Genomic DNA, 20,823 nt, shown 5'->3' with positions numbered 1-20,823 from the left:
ACAAAACGCTAATTAGACCGGTAGTCCTCTACACACACGAGACCTGGACGATGCTCGTGGAGGACCAACGCGCGCTTGGAGTTTTCGAAAGGAAAGTGCTGCGTACCATCTATGGTGGGGTGCAGATGGCGGACGGTACGTGGAGGAGGCGAATGAACCACACAGATAGAAAAAGTTGTTGAAATTTACACGAAAGTAATGCACATAAAGGGAATGCCAAAAAGAGCATAAATTTAAACGATATTATCACCTGAATGTATGCAATTTGTATTGCATTATGACACTTTTTATACGGATGAGTGTCACAATGCTATGTAAATTGCATACATTTAGGGCGAACTTGTTGGAAAAGATTCACGTACGCCTAGAATAGTGTAATTTTCCACGTCTTTATTATTTACGCGTCGATTACTTTTCATTATTTCTTTCTGTGCACGAATTGCATCAGCTGTTGGGAGAACCATCTATCGTTCACACCGCGAAAATCGGACGACTGCGATGGGCCGGGCACGTAGCCAGAATGTCGGACAGTAACCCGGTGAAAATGGTTCTCGACAACGATCCGACGGGCACAAGAAGGCGAGGTGCACAGCGGGCAAGGTGGATCGATCAGGTGGAAGATGACTTGCGGACCCTCCGTAGACTGCGTGGTTGGCGACGTGTAGCCATGGAATAAATAAATAAATAATGATGCTGCTTCCGCTATGTCATGACGAAAAAAACGAACGAAATTGACTAAGGTATATGTGATCCAATTTCTTGCGGTTACTAATTGCTGCATTGCTGATTTCCGCTATGTCATGTTGTTTGAGTAGATTCCAGTGAATCGAGGTATTGTGAAATGCGCCGTGTTGAGTTTCTGTGTGGGTCCTCATTTCCGAGCTATGGAAAATTTGACCGTTGAAGCTGACGGTGCAATTCGCAAAATTTGATGTGGCTGCCGAAATATTGTTACCTCCTCGAATGTAAACGTTGTCCAACCCGCTTGAATTTCGAAAAACAATTTTTGAAACAATTGGAGGAATGTAGTTTAACTGAAATAACATTCGAGTAATGGATTTTTTTTTTTTTTTACAGATCGTTGCAATCTTGAAACATCAATGCAACAAGTTGATGAATTCGTATTGTACTTTTGCGAAAAATTGGGAAAGTTGATAGCTCATAATTATATTAAAACTGAACAGTAAACATTTTTGATGGAAACGAAATCCAATTTAAATAACGGAGAAGTTGTAGTAGTATGTGACTTTTCAGAAAACTATGAGTTTGCACTTCAAGAGTAGTACAAAGTAGCTGTTGGAATAATGATCAGGCAACGATTCATCCATTTCTTCTTCTTCTTATTGGCATTACATCCCCACACTGGGACAGAGCTGCCTCGCAGCTTAGTGTTCATTAAGCACTTCCACAGTTACTAACTGCGAGGTTTTTAAGCCAGGTTACCATTTTTGCATTCTTATATCATGATACTAGCACGATGATACTTTTATGCCCAGGGAAGTCGAGACAATTTCCAATCCGAAAATTGCCTAGACCGGCACCTGGAACTGAACCCAGTCACCCTCAGCATGGTCTTGCTTTGTAGCCGCGCGCCTTACCGCACGGCTAAGAAGGGCCCCTGGCATATGAATTGATGGAAAAAGTAAAATCTATCCCCCTAAAGTGCTATTTCAACCTATCTTATGTGTTTTTCTTATTTTTTTAATACGCGAGAAAGGCACCACCAACGCTAGGTGGATTAATTTGGGTTTTTCGTACAATGAACGATTTCTGAGATGCATTTTTTTTAAATTATTTTGCTCGAAAACACATTCGACCTGTTCACAAATTACTCGAGGGTCGAATTTTTTTTAAATTAGTTTAAAATAGTCTATCTCCAATACCGGAAATATGTGACAAGTTTCAATCGAATCAACCATCGTGGAATCCGTCAATATGGCCATCGTGAATTCCGATCAGAAAAATGTTGCTCATTTTACACCCTTATAAACTCTTTGCAATGCAAATATTCTTATTGAGGTTATTCATTTGACCACATTATTACAAAAAATTGTGGTTTTTATCGAGCTTTGACAATATGACTTAAAGCGCTCTTCATCACAACCGTAGAGCAGCTCATAAAGTTAACAGGCATTTGACGTTTGAAGCTTTTTCAGCAGATTTATGAGAGGTTAATTGATAGTAATAAGAGCGCCAATAAAACTGAGCAACTAGCCATGGCGATTGCTGTCATAAATCCGCTATAAGAATTGAATAAATCCAACAGGCATGGAAATGGTTACTTGCGATGTATCTAATCAAGCATTATCTCTTGTACACTCAGACTTTGGTAATACATCGCTGCACTTCAAATACGCAAATAACATTGAATGTAATCCTTTATTGAACGTCAAATGAAATTCAAATACTTATTTGGGACATCGATATCTTCGACAGAGAGATACAGTTATTGAACAATGCAAACTGCCGCTTCATCTTTTACAACTTATCGCATGGCATCCACAGACAGCTAATAAAAATGATAACTACTTTCGAATGCTTACTAACTAGATAAGACACTTCTCATATATAGAGTTACATCTGTTTGCCTCCATCATTGTGTCAGGACCAGTTCGGTTGAAGTGGTCATAAAATGTTTAAGCTAGCAGTGCCGCTGGCACTTCTAATCGCTGCCACCTCGGCAACACCGGTAGATCGAAGTACTCGCGAATTCGATACATACCGCCTTCCAAACGCAACCATTCCGACGCACTATGACCTCTATCTGGACACGAACGTGCATCTGGATGACCTGGCCTATAGTGGAACCGTGAAAATCAGTATCCGAGTGTTGGAAAGTACTAAGCAGATTGTACTTCACAGTACGCGTAGTGTGATTGTGAGCCTGGTGTTGCGTAACAGCAATCAGTTGTCGGTTGCTCTGAAAGGTTACGACTTTGATGAGGACAAAGATTTCTTGATCATCGACACCGTGGATACTCTGACAGTTGGAAGCTCGTACGTTTTGGAAATAGATTTTACCAACAGTCTCGATCGCACCGATGCTGCTGGATTCTATCGATCAAGCTATGTGAACGCAGAGGGTGTTACCAAGTAGGATTTCTTCTTTGTACAATCTGGCTGCATTTTTTAAATGTGATTCCATAATAGGTATCTCGGATTGACACAGTTCGAGTCAACTGATGCGAGATCGGCCTTCCCTTGTTACGATGAACCTGGAATTAAGACAACCTACAGCGTACGGATTGCTTGTGGTCTGGGATATACTGCTCGTGCCAACGCCCCAGCTCTCGGAGTACAAATTCTGTGAGTAGATTTTTGTAAACCTTGTGACGATTGATGGTAATTCATCTCCTCCCAATAGTGCAGGGGGAAAGAAGCTGACAACATTCCAAACGACTCCACGAATGCAAACCTATCTGGTGGCCTTCCTGGTTTCTGATTTTATCAGCGAACGTCAAGTTGTATATCAACCACACCAGATTGCCGTTTCGACCTTTGCACGTCCAACGGCCAGCAATCTGCTGACGTACTCCGTCGACGCTTCAGTACGATTCCTGCGGGAGATGGAAACTTACTTCGGTCAAACCTATGCCATGTCGAAGATCGATAACGCTGCCATCGACAACACCGACTTTGCTGCGGGCGCCATGGAGAACTGGGGCTTAGTGACGTACCGCGAATCTACCATCCTGTTTGACCCGGAGACTGATGGTGAAAGCCAACAGCTTTCGGTGGTCGGAATCGTAGGTCACGAGTTCATACATCAGTTCTTCGGAAACTTATTGGCACCGGAGTGGTGGTCGTACTTGTGGCTAAACGAGGGCTTCGCTCGGCTGTACCAGTACTACGTGTCGGAATTCGTAAGTCTATTGCTTAGAATTGGTTGAACCATTGAATCCATTGGTTGCGAATTTCAGAGTCACCCGGAGTTGGGCATGCGTGACCGTTTTGCATCTGTATGGCAAGGTGCTTTGAACAGCGATGCCCTCGAAACGGTTCGCCCAATGACGTACTACGTGGAAACAACATCAGCGATCAGTCGGCTTTTTGATAATATTGCATATGCCAAAGGTAAAACTGTAAGATGGGGATTTTTTTTCAATTCCGTTAGCCTCAAAAAGCTCAAGCTCTAGTTCCTCCACATCACACTGGCGTGTCAAGACTCAAGTGAAAACGCAATCGAATATGCATCAGGCATTGAAATTCCTCCTAATCGAAGCAGAAATAACTCCTCCGCACTTCGTCAACGTACAGAAAAAAAACTTGAAAGCGAAACAACAATATGATCACAATATGACGATCGAATATATTTCGCTTCACTTGTCATAAGACGAGCTTGTACAATCCCATTTAATTCCACCACTTAATTGTACCTTGACAGATACGTATTTCGACCTTACTGTTGAGACATTCCACTAAAAAGCTCAAAATAATTTTCTTAACATATTTCGCTTATTATTATTCTAAATGTATTTTAGCTGCAAGCGTCCTTCGTATGTTGAACTACGCCGTCACAGAGCCTACTTTCCAGAAAGGTCTCCAATATTACATCCAGCAAAAGTAAGTATCGTTTGGAACATAATTCAGACATCAAACTCATGTAGTAATTTTATCAACACAGCAAAGAAAGCGGAGTAGTAAACGAAGAGAACCTGTTCGATAGCTTAGAACAAGCAGTAAAGGAAGATTCTCAGCTTCCACAAGATTTGACCGTACATGAAATCTTCCGAACCTGGTCCAATCAGGCTGGCGCTCCCGTAGTCACAGTCACCCGTGTCGGAGATACCGATGAATTCCTGTTCAACCAGGAACGATACTACACAACTATTCCAGAAACCCCCGGACAGGAGTCCTGGTGGATTCCGATTTCATTCTTCACCCCTAGCAGCAACGGCCAGTACAACTCGAGTGCTGCCTTCTGGTTGCCGCCGAATTCTCCAGACTACAGCCAACGCATCAACCTGGCCGAAGGGGACTATTTGACTGTAAATCCTCTCGCCCGAGGATACTATCGAGTGAACTATGACGAAGAAAACTGGGAGAACATCATCACCACTCTGTACGATACTCCCGAAGTGTTCCATCGTTTAACCCGATCTCAGCTGGTTGACGATGCAATGAATCTCGCCCATGCCGGAAAACTCGACTACTCCATCGCGTTCCGTGTGTTCGATTACTTGAGAGCGGAAACCGACTATATTCCATGGGATATCGCTTCCAATAACCTAAACTACTTGAAGCGCATGCTCCGCCACGACAGTGAAGCGTTGGAAAATTTGGAAAGCTATAGCTCAAAGCTATCTAAAACATTGCTTGACACATACGGCTTCGAGTCCATCAAGGGCGAATCAGCCGATGATGAGAGCATTCGCCTGATTGCTCTGGAATGGGCTTGCACCAGTGATGAATCATGTCAAGCCGTGGCAGATCAAAAACTACGCTCATCGCGTAGCGCTGGATCGTTCGTCATTGGATCAACAGCCGAACAAAAGCTCATTTGCATTCGATTGCGCAAATCAGACAACGATGAATTTACAACGATTCTGAATAGCTTGAAGGACACTCGCGATCCGATTGCGCGTTCAAAATTAATCAACACTATCTCGTGCATTGAAAATCAGGATTCCATCAATGCTTTAATTAATTCGATCAGATCAAACAATTTCAAAGCATCCGAAAATGTGCAAATCCTCAAATCCATCTACAGAAACTCCCTGTCGGGACTTAATGCCATTATCGACTTACTTGACAGCAGCGCAACCATCTCCGAGGATCTGTGAGTTACAATGCATCTGCCTTTTCACAAAATTATTACCATTCTAACCATTCCAGCAACATCTCCGATCGCCATCTGCTCGCCCTGCTGGAAGACATGGCCGTGTACACCGTCCAGTCGGAGTCCGCCGATCGATTGATCAGCATCATCAAACGAACTGCGCCCACTCAGCTGGCCGACACGATCCAAGCCCAGCTGCGCGCGAACCAACGCTGGGTCCAACGAAACGCAGCCAAAGTTTCTGACATGCTAAAAAGCGCACCTCATACAGACATGTGATTGTGTGTTAGAAGGGGGCGCGCGGAGCGGTTGGCGACGTCGGTCAAGAGTCATCCACTCGGCGTGTCGTCCCCGTTGAATGATATGCCCAATAAATAAACGTGATTGTTTCCTCCAGATTTGTGTATCGGTCTGTTTTATTGCCGTACGTAGGTGGGACCGAATAAGACAATGAAACCGAAGAAAGTGATAAGATCTGGCTAGGGCAGACTGGGGCTTCCATAGTTTAATAATTACGAAACACCTCTGCCGATAATAGAGGTCATAATCATTTTGCTTTCAAGCGAAGAGGTATTGAATGTAAGTATGTAAGTGAGATAAATTACGGCTAAAAAATGTGTTCATGCCATCAATAAAACGAAACAAGTCACAAAACTGATTATCGTCAGTCTCAACTTCTTATATTGGAAATAATTTTTACATTTCCATTTTACATTTCCACAAGAAAAGATATATGTTTCATTTGCTTCTCTAGACAAGTCAAAAATATAAAACAAGGCTTTTTGCTTTTCAGTCTTTTATTTATATATGATGAATATAGCTGATACTACAAATGTACTTATCGGCAAAGACATAGCATTTCCAAGTCAGGGGTTGCGATTTTGATTCGGGGTTGGGGCAATCTTCCGGATTGGATATCAATTTTCATAGACCCATTTGCTTCTGGTCAGCTTCTCATAACCCATTGTTGTCCGCTGAACAACATGATCCACAAGCGGGAAGGGCCGTTTGGCCGATTTGGCTGAAAGCAACCAATGCCGAAAGTTGTTTGGCCGAACAGACCATTTGGCCGTTAAAGTCACCTGGCCGAATATGTCATTTGGCCGAAAAGGTCATTTGGACGAAAAGGATATTTTGCTGAACAGGTCATTCGGCCGAATGTGTCATTTGACGTCTCACTGCGAAAATTGAGAAGTAAGAAGTGATGAGTGAGATGAGGCCGAAAGTTGTTTGGGCGAATCTACCATTTGGCCGACCAGACCATTAAGCCGAAAGTCATTCAGCTGAAAGGGCCATATAGCCGAAAAGGTTTTTTGGCCAAATAGGTCCATTGACCGAATAGTCATTTCCGAAAAGGTCATTTGGCTGAAAAAGTCATATGGCCGAAAATGTCATTTGGCCGAAAAGGTCATTTGACCGAAAAGGATATTTGGCCGAACAGGTCATTCGATCAAATAGGTTATTTGGCCGAACAGGTCATTCGGCCAAATAGGTCGTTCGGCCGAATGTGTCATTTGACGTCTCACATCTCACTTCTCACTGTGAAAAGTGACAAGTAAGAAGTGATGAGTGAGATTAAAAAAGACAGGAACACCGTCTTCGACCAGAGGTCGTACAGACTGAACACCTAACATTTAGACAATGGACAGGACACATAACACCCTGAGTTTCCTCCTTACCGGGACGGGAATCGAACCCACGCTCCACAGCCCATGCGTCTAGCCAATTGACGTCGCTAACCGCACGGCCACGAAGCCCACGTCTTCCTTCTCACTTTGCTCTTTTCACTTTATGCAGTGAGAAGTGATAAGTGAGAAATGCAGGGTGAGAAATGAGAATTGAGACGTCCCACTTCTCAAACCTCATCCCATACTTCTCACTATGAAAAGTTAATAATGGGACGTCTCTCTACTTTCTTTTTACTCCTCATTTCTCACTTCTCAAATAACCTTTTTGGTTAAATGACCTGTTCGGCCAAATAACCTTGTTTGAAACTTTACATTAAAATTTTTCAATATGTATCAAATGAAATTCCTAATTACAAACTTTGCCCAATGTGTAGGTAAAAAGTTTCAATACGTTCAATAAAAACCAGATAAGAATAGCGTAAGCGTGTGTAGCGTGTAGCAAGGAAGAACAAAGCAACCTCGCTCCAAAGAGATTCTTGGTGGTTGAAAGTAAAATTCAGTAAGCGAATCGACACTAGTGATTAAAAAAATGGGTTCAGAAGCGAAGACCATGGATGAGTGGCAACAGAAGGAGCAAAATGTAGTGAATTCCATAGCGCTGTTGAAGCATTACGTGAAAAGCTTCAAAAAAGAAGAAATCTAGAAGGAACAGGTAGAAGGCTCGGGCAGAGAAGCTGGAGCGTTTCTTCGACGAATTTCACCAGGTGGCTGTCAAGATGGAGGCATTGTCTACGGCAGCGATTCTCAACCTTTTTCTTGAGAGGTACCCCTTCGAACTTTTGCATTATTTGAGGTACCCCCTCTTGAAAGTAGGCTTCCAAGCCTCTTGAATGATTAATTCCGAGCCCTTTGAAGGAAGACCTCCGAGCATCTTGTACGGACCTTCTGAATCTCTTGAAAGTAGGCTTCCACGCCTCTTGTTGAGAGGCTTTGCATATTGAAAGGACGCTTTAAAGCCTCTTTGAAGTACGCTTCCGAGCCTCTTTGATGGTAAAATTCTGAGCTTGAAAAGAACTTTCCGAGCCTTTTGAAAGGAACCTTTCGAGCCGCTTGAAAGGAGTCTTCCGAGTTTTCTGAAAGGAGGCTTTCGAGCCTCTAAAAAGAAGGCTTCCGGGCCTCTTAAAAGGAGGTTTACGAGCCACTTAAAAACTGGCTTCTGAGCCTTTTGTGAAGAGCTATCTGAGCCTTTTGAAAGAACCTTCCGGATATCTTGAAAGGAGGCTTCCAGGCCTCTTGAAAGGAGGCTTCCAGGCCTCTTGAAAGGAGGCTTCCAGGCCTCTTGAAAGGAGGCTTCCAGGCCTCTTGAAAGGAGGCTTCCAGGCCTCTTAAAGGAGGCTTCCAGGCCTCTTGAAAGGAGGCTTCCAGGCCTCTTGAAAGGAGGCTTCCAGGCCTCTTGAAAGGAGGCTTCCAGGCCTCTTGAAAGGAGGCTTCCAGGCCTCTTGAAAGGAGGCTTCCAGGCCTCTTGAAAGGAGGCTTCCAGGCCTCTTGAAAGGAGGCTTCCAGGCCTCTTGAAAGGAGGCTTCCAGGCCTCTTGAAAGGAGGCTTCCAGGCCTCTTGAAAGGAGGCTTCCAGGCCTCTTGAAAGGAGGTTTCCAGGCCTCTTGAAAGGAGGCTTCCAGGCCTCTTGAAAGGAGGCTTCCAGGCCTCTTGAAAGGAGGCTTCCAGGCCTCTTGAAAGGAGGCTTCCAGGCCTCTTGAAAGGAGGCTTCCAGGCCTCTTGAAAGGAGGCTTCCAGGCCTCTTGAAAGGAGGCTTCCAGGCCTCTTGAAAGGAGGCTTCCAGGCCTCTTGAAAGGAGGCTTCCAGGCCTCTTGAAAGGAGGCTTCCAGGCCTCTTGAAAGGAGGCTTCCAGGCCTCTTGAAAGGAGGCTTCCAGGCCTCTTGAAAGGAGGCTTCCAGGCCTCTTGAAAGGAGGCTTCCAGGCCTCTTGAAAGGAGGCTTCCAGGCCTCTTGAAAGGAGGCTTCCAGGCCTCTTGAAAGGAGGCTTCCAGGCCTCTTGAAAGGAGGCTTCCAGGCCTCTTGAAAGGAGGCTTCCAGGCCTCTTGAAAGGAGGCTTCCAGGCCTCTTGAAAGGAGGCTTCCAGGCCTCTTGAAAGGAGGCTTCCAGGCCTCTTGAAAGGAGGCTTCCAGGCCTCTTGAAAGGAGGCTTCCAGGCCTCTTGAAAGGAGGCTTCCAGGCCTCTTGAAAGGAGGCTTCCATGCCTCTTGAAAGGAGGCTTCCAGGCCTCTTGAAAGGAGGCTTCCAGGCTTCCGAACCTTTTGAAAAAGGCTTCTGAACAACTTGGAAGGAGTCCTTCGAGCCCCTTGTAAGGAGGCCTTTGAGCTGTTTGTAAGAAATCTGTGCTGGTTGTGGCATATTATGTACAAAACAAAGTTTTGAAATAATAAAAAATACACAACTATCGAAACTTTTTCAATACATTTTGATTGTAATTGAAATTTGTCCGAATTTTTGTTCGAGATACTCCCTAGGGCCAGGGGTATATGTACCCCAGGTTGAGAACCGCTGGTCTACGGAGTAGGTTCCCATTGATCTGAAAGGTGAGTAACAGAAATGTGACAGTAGATACTACGAGCATTTTTACCCAAAACCACCAGTTCCCTTCCCCAAAACCAGCCGCCACTTGTGAAGCCGTTAAGCATACGACTTCCAGAAATAAAGAAACCCAAATTTAATGGCCGTCTGGAGGATTGGTTCCAATCTGCAGTGGGTTCCGTTGGGAAGCTGACGGTTTATTTGCTGACGATCCGCCTTGAACCTTGTACGCTCCGTGAATGGGAAAATCACTGTACTAGCACAGACAAACAGACGTAACACTAGAGAAATGACCATCGACCATGACTTCAACGATTAATTTAAATTTGATTAATTGCGCGTTTCACAACTAGAGGCGCTTGCGTCGTAATCCTTCGAGTTTGACATTTCACTCCAGCGCCTTCTGGTGACAATGTCATACGAAACATTGGGTCGTATGAATAAAAAGTAGTAAGTTCAACTTTACTACATTTTCAGAAGTAAACGTCACTTGTGGAACATGTTCGTATGAATAAAAAAGACTTTACTACACTACATATTTCGAACATACTACAAACAACTGATTCGGTATGAATAAAACAAGAGTTTACTACTGATTTCTTGTAGTCTGCTCAAGACGTTGCTACTCATGTTTCAAATGCAGATTGTTCATCAGAATCGAAGCGAATCGGCTTTGTTCTTGAAAATAGAAGTCCAATTTAGTGAAAACATTTTGTTGATTAGCTGCAAAAAATGATGAAATCATCATCGTCATCATGGGGTCTTTTTTGTTTTGACGTTTCTCCGTGTAACTAATGGTAGTAAACTGTAGTAAATCCTAAGAATGTAGCATATGCCATAAGTTCGAAAATGTTTTTATTCATATCAAACATGTAGTTTTCTCTGTGGACTTTATTTTTGAGTAGATACTACAAGCGCTGAGTTTTGCTACTTTTTATTCATACGACCCATTGTTTCGTGTAACATGCTCGCAAGATGGTGATAGAGGAGTTGAACGATAGATTTTTCAGAAAAATGTTCAAGCTGTTACGTCTGTTTGTCTGTGGTACTAGGCTTGACACGGACAACATCGCCTCTGGTCTGGAGAAAATCGTTTCGGCACCCAGCACAGGTGCTGACGATTCGACATTCATGACATCGTATGTTCAAATGGTGATTTTTCTTCAAAACTACGCTCATGTCTTGCATGCAGTTTCACCAGCCTCGTTTCGCCCCTTCTCCTCGCCACAAGCCTCAGACGAAATCAGCAGCTTTTCCGGTAGCAACGCATCCGAAAAACTCACCCAGTCTCTCAGCTGGTACCAATTCAACCAATCCCGAAAGGACCAGGACCTTGCATGAATGCTTCTACTGTTTCACGCTGAAGTACTGATTGCTTACGACTGTTTTAAGCTGAAGCACTGATTGATGAATGCCTTCAGAATTTTGGAGTTTTGTTCACCTTGCTCCTTCTCTTTGGCCGCTTTCTGCTTGCGGGCTTCTTCGGAAAGCTTCTTCAAATCCTCTTCTTTTTCGTCGTACTGCTCGAGATTTATTTCAATTTCTGCCCGAACATCACAAAAAGAGTCATACACTTCATCCAACTTACTAAGCCTTACTAAGCCTAAGCCAACCGAACCGCGATACCGAACGTCTTAGCGCTTGACAGAACCCACAGAATGACAGAGTAGCTAATCTGAATAATATAATGAACCAACGACCGCAAGGCGGACTCAACTCATCGAACCAATTCAACCCTAACCCAAATAAATGCAATCATTCATTAATTTATGCTTTATTGACGGCCGTTTCCACCGCATGGAAATGGTCTTCTTCTTCTTCTTCTTCTTCTTATTGGCATTACATCCCCACAGTGGGACAGAGCCGCCACGCAGCTTAGTGTTCATTAAGCGCTTCCACAGTTATTAACTGCGAGGTTTCTAAGCCAGGTTACCATTTTCGCATTCGTATATCATGAGGCTAGCACGATGATACTTTTATGCCCAGGGAAGTCGAGACAATTTCCAATCCGAAAATTGCCTAGACCGGCACCGGGAATCGAACCCAGCCACCCTCAGCATGGTCTTGCTTTGTAGCCGCGCGTCTTACCGCACGTCTTACCGCACGGCTAAGGAGGGCCCCTTTGGAAATGGTCAGTGTGGCCGAAAGATCATGCGTTCCTATCGCCACCCTTCGACTACCTCATTATGACTATGTACTCAGCTCAAATCCTGCTGATTCTCTCGATGTTCGCCAGAACTGCAATGGCTTCAAATCGTTACTGCCGATGAATTGGAACAGCCATCAAAACCGTTCGTCCACTAATCCTAAAAAAACACCCTAATGCGCCGCAACAATACGTTCAGGTACCAAGAACGGGAATAATAACCGCCTTTCAACGATGATCGTGCAAATGGCAGAACCACGCTGCATCAAGCAATGTACCACTGTTCACTGCACTTTGTCTCTTCGATCGAATCTAGCTTCCAAGGACCAACAATGTGTTCCGTCTTCGACCTATATGCACTGGTTACAGCGATCGATACACTTAGTTTCTCAACTGGTTCTAATCCCGAAACACAATCCAGATTGCATCGACAATTGCACTATTCCCACACCGTAGGATTATTTCTTCCACCGCACTACAAATAACAATCAGTTTACTGGGAATGAAGACACACGTTTATTATAATGACGACCGTATATTGCGACTTGTATTTGCGCGCACTGAGATGTAACTGACTGGATCTCCTTGGTTCTATTTGGTTGCTATCATCTTTCTCTTATCTTCGAGTGATCGCAGAGATAGGTTGAGCGGATGTATTTACATTGGCCGAGCATATGATGCTGTGCTTAGATAGAGAGTGGGCCAAAATGCCAAAAAGGAATAACTTAACTGTTCCATATTCTACAAACGGATCATATGTTTAGCCTGTGGATGATCCTTGATAAATTCCGGGACTACAATTTGCAGACTCACCATCTGTTCATTGATTTCAAAGCAGCGTAAGATTCAGTGAAAAGAAATGAGCTGTGGCAGATAATGTCCGAACATGGTTTTCCGGCGAAACTGATTAGACTGATACGTGCATCGGATGGATCGAAATCATGTATTCGGATTGCAGACGAAGTGTCAACCTCGTTTGTGACCTTAGACGGACTGAAGTAAGGTGATGTTCTTTCGAATTTATTGTTCAACATTGCACTCGAGAGCGCTATTAGGAGATCTGGCGTGCAGAGAAACGGCACTATCATCACACGGTCGCATATGCTCCTGGGCTTTGCGGGCATTGGAATTGATCGCAGAGCAGTAGTGGAGGCTTTCCCTCCACTGAAGAGGGAGACAGCGAGGATATGCTTAACCATTAACTCTACCAAGACAAAGTACATGGTGACAGGTAGAGATAGGGGAAGACCTAGTGGTGTTGGTGCAGAGGTAGTGTTTGATGGGAATTGTTTGAAGTCGTTGAAGAATTTGTTTACCTTGGAACGCTGGTGATATGCGACAATGGTGTTTCCCGTGAAGTGAAAAGACAATACTCGGAGGGAAACTAGGAAATAGTGTGTGGCGCAGACGCAAGAATCATGAGCTGTATCAAGAATACAAAGAAGAAAATATTATGAATGATGAAGACTTCAGTAGGCTGGTCACTAAGTGTGAATGTCGGAAGAAAAAATAGCGAAAACAATATTCAACAGAGAACCAGATAGGGGCCAGCGACTTCGTGGAAGGCCATGAATACGCTGGCTGCACGCGGTGGAATCGGACCTGGGGACCCTAAACGTTCGGGGAAACAGGAGGAACTGTAAGTTACGGTTTAGCTTACTGTGGAATAGAGCATGCGACTTTTAACCTTCCGACTCATCTCAGGGGCGCCTAGCTTCCCTATCCGAGAGTTAATTTGATATGTTGGGAGAGGGGCTTCTCCTCACTGTCTTTGGTACTACTTCAGTTTTCACTGTGACACTCACGCTCACAAATTTTCTTCTGAGCACAGGACCCTAATTTTCACTTGAGAGGGGCCGGTCGAAGGGGGGTATTCAGCGGGTTCACAATATTACCAGCCACACAATTATTTCGTTCCTTAGGCGATGGACCTTTTCTTCGCATAGGGTCGGTCTAGTGCACTGTCACCACCCGTCGTACTTATGGAACCGTCTATCGCCCTACGGGCATTGAGCGACCGATCGTTTTAGCGGGAAAGTCTCTAGTAGGAACTATACGGTTTAACTCTTGGCCTGTACCACCGGATCTTAAACAATGGGCAGGTCTCCGGGGAACAACTGAAACCGATTACACACGCGGTAGGCTATCGTTGGCCCATTCAATAACACACCCGATGGACACTAGCGGCTCTACATGGGGTATTTCGCGACGTCATTAAGCACTTCGCGGTTGGAATCCTGTAAGCGATAATCACTCCGAGAAGGGAATTGAACGCCCGGACCATCGGATCCGTTGTCACGGCTTGGCCTCGACTTATTCGACCGGGAGTTCTCGCACTGTTCACGTGTAGCACGACTGGTCTAGCTGACGGTTACAACACAAGAGAGCGAACTATCTTCACTTCGCTATCCAAAACCCCATTTGACGATCGAGTCCCCCACGATCGAGGCGGAAACCACCTCCCGATCATTTTCGGTGTTCCTTTTTAGTATTACGTATTGTCGGAGTGAACTCGGGAATCGGATGGTATTGAGCGGTGCATTGAAATAACAACTTTAAACAAAAATAACATTTACTAGCTCCTACCAAATTAATCTAACAAAAGGGTGGTTTTTTATTCAATGATGGGACATATTTAAATGTAACAGAACATCGTCCAAGACCGACGATTATGGAGCTGTACAATACGCCAGGCATAGGTGTATCGACGGTGTAGCCAACCAGGTATCCTCTTAAGACTTTCAAAAAGGAATTCGAAGCTTTTTGATTTCGGACCACATTTTCTAACGCCATCTTCCAATGATCCTTAACCTGGTTCAAAAATCAGAACTATTGGGTCTTCTTCGTTGATGTGCTGAATATCATAACAATGGTTTTAACAATGCTCACAGTTCCATAATGTAAAGGAAATACTTATCTCCCCCCGAAGGAAGTGGTTACTTCCAATACAATTAATCGAACTCAATTTTTCATATGTTGTGCACGTTAGGATCAGAGTTGCCCACGTGCCATCCCATCAGAACGAGCCATCGACCGGCCCATCGATCGATGCAACGTAAAAGTGATGACCCAGGGAATTATCCAGCTGAGGTGGCAACGTGCGCAAAGCCAAGCGAATGACAACGGATCGGACGACATCGATGCAGACTTTGACCGGGACCGTTTTGCTGAGTTGATAGATTTAGTTAATAAAAGGTTTAGCGGTAGGAAAATTCAATCAGTTTTCGAGTGAGAAGTGAATGATACTTATTGTAACTTATAATTAGTGGAATAAAATTATTTTTTTATTGAACTCTGATCCTTCAGAGCATTTCTGGCGCAGTCGTGTAGTCAAATGGTAAAACTTAGTGTGAAGTGTTAGTGCAGAGCGAATATCGGCTATCATAATCAACGAGTTTTAAAAGAGGAGCAATTCTACGCGCAATCGAGGGCACCAGTAGTCCAGCATTCAGCTGTCGTGGAGCGGATATCCAGGATTTGAGGCTACCGGAGGATTGTTCCCGCCATTTGGAACCCGTATCTCAACTTCACTCGGACTCCCTGATGAAAATCATCTTGTAAGTACCAACTTTATTACCATTACAAAGCGATAAGTGTATCGAAACGTGTATTAGTGAAAATTCAATTTGTGGGGAGTGCGAATAACGAACCCAAATAATTTTATCCCAACGATCATTAGAAAAGTGCATTAACGGAATTTCGTTTGAGGGAGAGCGGATATTGAACCCAAATAATTTCTGTATTAGTGTTCTGTAATTATTGATCCAATTGATCATAAACTGTATTCGAATTCTATTTGAACTGCGAGTGAATATCGAGCTCAAATAATATTCAGTACTCACAACCAAAATTAGCGCAAACGCGGAAACAAAACGATCCGTGCTATTCAACGCGAATAGAAACGTAGAAATGGCCAACGAATTAACGAAGGAAGAGCTTATTGCTCATGTGCAAAAATTAACAGAAAACCAGGAATCGCTATTTGACATCTTAGCTAGATTGCAAAATAGGGCGGAAGATCCATTTTTAGCTTACAATACCCCCGATCCAATAAAAATTTTAAGCCCTTTCAGTGGCAACAAAAAAGAGACACAAGCTTGGATCGAGGACGTCGAAGATACGTTGAGTCTTTTCGATAAGCACAAACATACACCCACATACAACCAAATTATACGTGCGGTCAAAAGTAAAATTACTGGCAATGCAAAAGAAATTCTAATTGCAGCCGGAAACCCGAGCACCTGGGATGAAATTAAAGAAGTGTTACTTAACGCGTACGGGGACAGAAGGGACCTAGCCTCGCACTTCCAATCTCTTTTTTATATAAGCCAGGGGAACAAAACCATCACGGAGTACTATAATATAACTAAGGGCATCGATACGGCGATAAAATCAACCGCCGCAGTAATGGACGATTATAAATCCAGTACTAAAGCCATAAATAAATTGATCGGTCTTATGACCTTAACACGATTTATCGATGGTCTAGGGGAAAAATTGTCTATGCACGTCCGAAGCTATAGGCCCGAATCATTAGAAGAAGCTTACCACATAACTATGCAATATTCTAATGCGGCCTATAGGCAAAAATTAGAGCAGAAACCAAGTGTGCAACCACAACATTTTTCAAAGCGAACCTCTAACTATAATGCTCAATCCCATAGTTCTAAACCCAATCACAATAACACCAACAGTAATCAGAGCCAGAATCAGTCCGGCTCCGGCTATTTCAAAAACCATTCAGCCAAACAACCGACCGACGGTGACGTCTCTATGAGAACAGCCAGGTCTAAAATGCAATTGAATGCACACATAAACGGAAAACGTAACGATGCAAAGGAACACGAGCTGGATGAACAAGAATCTGATACCCAACCGGTCGATGACTCGGCGTTGGATTCTGATGATGACGAATTCTTTCTCGGAGAGGAGTTAAATTTTCTCGGGGCTCGAAACCTAGATCCAAACGAATGAATAATAACTTTCTTCCTTACATATCATTTATAACTAGCAAGGGCGAATTGAAATTCTTAATCGACACCGGCGCGAATAAGAATTACATTTCAGCCGATCGAGTTAATCTAGAATACTGTGACGTTGTAAAAGGAGTAAAGGTCTCGAACATTCAAGGGTCACACGAAATCACACATGCGGTTTCATTTGATCCATTTCAGATAAATAAGAAACTAAAGTTCTATGTTCTAAAATTTCACGAGTTTTTCGACGGGCTCATTGGCTATGAGTCATTGCGAGACCTTAACGCCAACTTAAACATTGCTAAGAACACATTAAAGATAGGACGGAAGGAATATAAATTGAAACAGAAGTTTATGAACGATCTTAAAATTAACGTTTCTGAACAAGAGTTCCAATATCTAACAATTAAAACCTTGAAAGACGGAGATTTCACAATCACCGACGAGAGGGATTTCGATAAATTTTCAATTTTACCGGGAATCTACAGAAGTTTAAATGGAAAGGCGACGGTAGCAATTCAAAACCATTCCAGAAAACCTCTAGAGATAAACATGAATCAAATTAACATTAGGCCAGATAAATGCGAAATTGCCGAAAAACCAAATTGTGAGTTGCCGGCAAAGAATGTCGATTATCACCTCAGGAACGAGCATATGAACGATGAAGAGAAAGATGCTCTTAATGAAGTGATCCGCAGAAACTTGGAAATTCTCTACGACGAAAGCGAAAAACTCACGTTTACGCATAAAATAAAACATAAAATACGAACAACTGACAATTTGCCGATTCATGTAAAGTCCTATAGATACCCACAAATTTTCGAACAAGAAATTCAAAAACAAGTGAAGAAAATGTTGAACGATGGAATAATGCAGGAATCCATCTCCCCATACACTGCCCTTGTATGGGTCGTACCCAAAAAGGCGGACGCTTCTGGGAAAAAGAAATTTCGTTTGGTTATCGATTACCGAAAACTAAACGAAAAGACAATCTGATATAACCGACATATTAGATAAACTGGGTCGAGCCTGTTATTTTTCTACAATTGATTTAGTATCTGGTTTCCATCAGATACAACTTGATAAAGAGGACACGGAAAAAACCGCATTTTCTGTGAATTCAGGCAAATACGAATTCACAAGAATGCCTTTTGGACTCAAAAATGCTCCGGCAACATTCCAGCGCGTAATGGATTGTATGCTAAGAGATTTAATTGGAGTTTGCTGCTTCGTCTACATGGACGACATTATTATTTTTTCTGCTTCCCTCAAAGAACATCAACTACATCTCGAAACGATTATGAAACGGCTTAAAGAAGCAGGACTAAAGATTCAGCTCGATAAGTGTGAATTCTTTAGAAACGAAGTACAATTTTTAGGTCACACCGTCACCAAAGATGGAGTGCTACCCAATGAAGACAAAATTAAAGTTATTAGGTCATGGCCAGTACCTAAAAACGTTAAAGAAATTAGACAGTTTCTTGGAACGTTAGGTTACTACAGAAGATTTATCAAAGATTTCGCTAAACTAGTGAAACCTTTGACAAAGTTACTTCGAAAAGACGCCGAATTCGAAATCACTCCTGAAACGGAGGAATGTTTCATAAAATGCAAAGAGATACTTGTAAGAGATCCCATACTCGCCTACCCGTACTATGAGAAGGAGTCCGTTCTAACGACTGATGCGAGCGATTATGTCATTGGAGCGGTCCTATCTCAAGGTAGGTACACCTGGGAAAGATCGACCAGTAGCATTTGCATCAAGAACGCTAAACGTTACCGAAGAAAGATATAGCACCACGGAGAAAGAACTTTTGGCTGTAGTTTGGGCAGTGAAGCACTTCAAAACTTATTTACATGGTCGCAGATTTAAACTGGTAACAGACCATAAACCTTTGATTTACTCAATGACTAACTCTAATGATAAAATCGTTAGATGGAAGTTGCAGTTGAGTGGATTCAATTACGAACTCATCTACAAACCAGGTAAACAGAACGTCGTTGCGGACGCTTTATCCAGGATAAAGGTGAAAGATGAAATAAATGCAAATACAGCTGAAAACGATGAAAACGATGAAGATTTAGAGACTATTCATTCTGCGGATACTAGCGACGATTATTTTATAAACTGCACGGAAAGACCAATTAATTTTTTCAAGACACAATTAATTTTTAAAATTGCTCGAATCAAAACAGATTTCCACGAAGCTGTTTTTCCCAAATATAACAGATACATAATTGCCCAACCAGAATACACCGAAGCGGATGTGGTGAACGTTTTCAAAAGATGCCTGAATCCTAAAGGTATTAATTGCATCAAAGCTCCCGTATCCCTACTGCAGCTTATACAAGAAACATATAGAATACATTTTTCGGCTAATAAAATTTTCAAAGTTTTTATTTCAGAGAAACTCTTGGAGGACATCAGACTGGGCACCGATCAGGACGAGCTGATCGAAAGTACCCATGGATATGGACATCGAGGGTTAAAAGAAAACAAAAGACAGATTTTACAAAGATACTTTTTTCCCGAGCTAGAAAGAAAGCTCAAAATTTTCATAAATTCTTGCGATACTTGCAAACGAAGCAAATACGATCGCAAACCTCCAAAATTAATCCAAAAAAGTACTTTTGGCGAAACTGTCTTTGATAGAATCCACATTGATGTATTTTTCATGAAGGGTCAGAAATGGCTCACTGTAGTCGATTCGTTTTCAAAGTTTGCAAACGTTATTCCGCTTCAAACAAGAACAATTGTCGATATGAAACACGCAATCACCGAGCACATAAGACAATTCGGTAGACCAAAGACTATAGTAAGCGACCAAGAACCTTCATTTAAATCCATTGATTTCGTCGGTTTTCTCAACGATTTAAACATCGAAATCCATAACGCGAGTAATTCTTGTTCTAACGGAATCGTAGAAAGATTCCACTCCACATTAATCGAACTCTATCGTACTCTCCATGCAAAATTCAAGGATTTGAGCCTTAACGGAATAATTAACGTTTTGGTTGACGTTTACAATAATACTTTTCATTCAGCAATCAATCAAAAACCACGGGAAGTAGTTTTCAACTCATCAAATTCAACCAATCAGGAGGAAATAGCTGAAAACTTTCGTAAAATTCAATCGGCCGTTAAAGTTGAGCTTAATAAAAGAAAACTAAATCACGAGAAAAAATTTTCAAATAATGAAAGCCCTAAACATCTAAATCAGAATGAAAAACTTTATATTAAAAAAGTCAAAGACTAAATAAAGATAGAGACCCGTATAAAATTTCAAAAGTTAAAACTAATAACGAACTCACATACATAGATAGTAATGACATAAAAATACATAAAAATCGGATTAAAAATAAAAACATATAACACCTTTAAGCCCTCAACAGAACAAAACATTAAACAAATGAAATATGTTCCTTCTAAAGATTGATCTTCATCCACTTGATAAATGCGACTACATATAAGGAAATATCGAATAACAATGGCATGATGGCCAAAAAAAAAAAAGGTCCGGATAAGGATAGGATATGATAGGACACTACATAAGATTAGTTTGGAATCACTAGAAGATAACATCAAATACATAGAAAAAATCATACACTCATTTAAAACCGTTGAACACTTAGAACAAACCCTACAGGAAAAGTTAACAATAGCTAAGGAAAAACTTTTTAGTTTAAGCCCAAGTAGAACAAAAA

The 20,823-nt window shown here is 42.5% G+C and overlaps 1 protein-coding gene across 1 annotated transcript; it reads left to right on the top strand.

Annotated features, from left to right (window-relative positions):
• The first annotated feature begins 2,588 nt into the window (after positions 1 to 2,588).
• On the top strand, positions 2,589 to 6,175 carry LOC134222469 (aminopeptidase N-like). Its single transcript, XM_062701623.1, has 7 exons — positions 2,589 to 3,093; positions 3,151 to 3,306; positions 3,365 to 3,863; positions 3,921 to 4,074; positions 4,482 to 4,563; positions 4,625 to 5,779; positions 5,836 to 6,175. The coding sequence occupies exons 1-7, from the start codon at positions 2,633 to 2,635 to the stop codon at positions 6,056 to 6,058; spliced, it is 2,730 nt and encodes a 909-aa protein (XP_062557607.1). The 5' UTR covers positions 2,589 to 2,632; the 3' UTR covers positions 6,059 to 6,175.
• The last annotated feature ends 14,648 nt before the right edge of the window (positions 6,176 to 20,823 follow it).

This window comes from Armigeres subalbatus, chromosome 1 (assembly GCF_024139115.2).
Source record: "Armigeres subalbatus isolate Guangzhou_Male chromosome 1, GZ_Asu_2, whole genome shotgun sequence".
Lineage (NCBI taxonomy): Eukaryota > Metazoa > Arthropoda > Insecta > Diptera > Culicidae > Armigeres > Armigeres subalbatus.
Note: the sequence above shows the minus strand (reverse complement) of the source record. Positions and strands in the feature narration are given on the sequence as shown.

Bases quoted from the DNA above. Each gene is read 5' to 3' on its own strand.
- LOC134222469 (XM_062701623.1), top strand. From the start codon at position 2,633: ATGTTTAAGCTAGCAGTGCCGCTGGCACTTCTAATCGCTGCCACCTCG. The intron at 4,075-4,481 runs GTAAAACTGTAA...AATGTATTTTAG, and splicing joins TAATATTGCATATGCCAAAG to CTGCAAGCGTCCTTCGTATG. The intron at 4,564-4,624 runs GTAAGTATCGTT...TTATCAACACAG, and splicing joins CAATATTACATCCAGCAAAA to CAAAGAAAGCGGAGTAGTAA.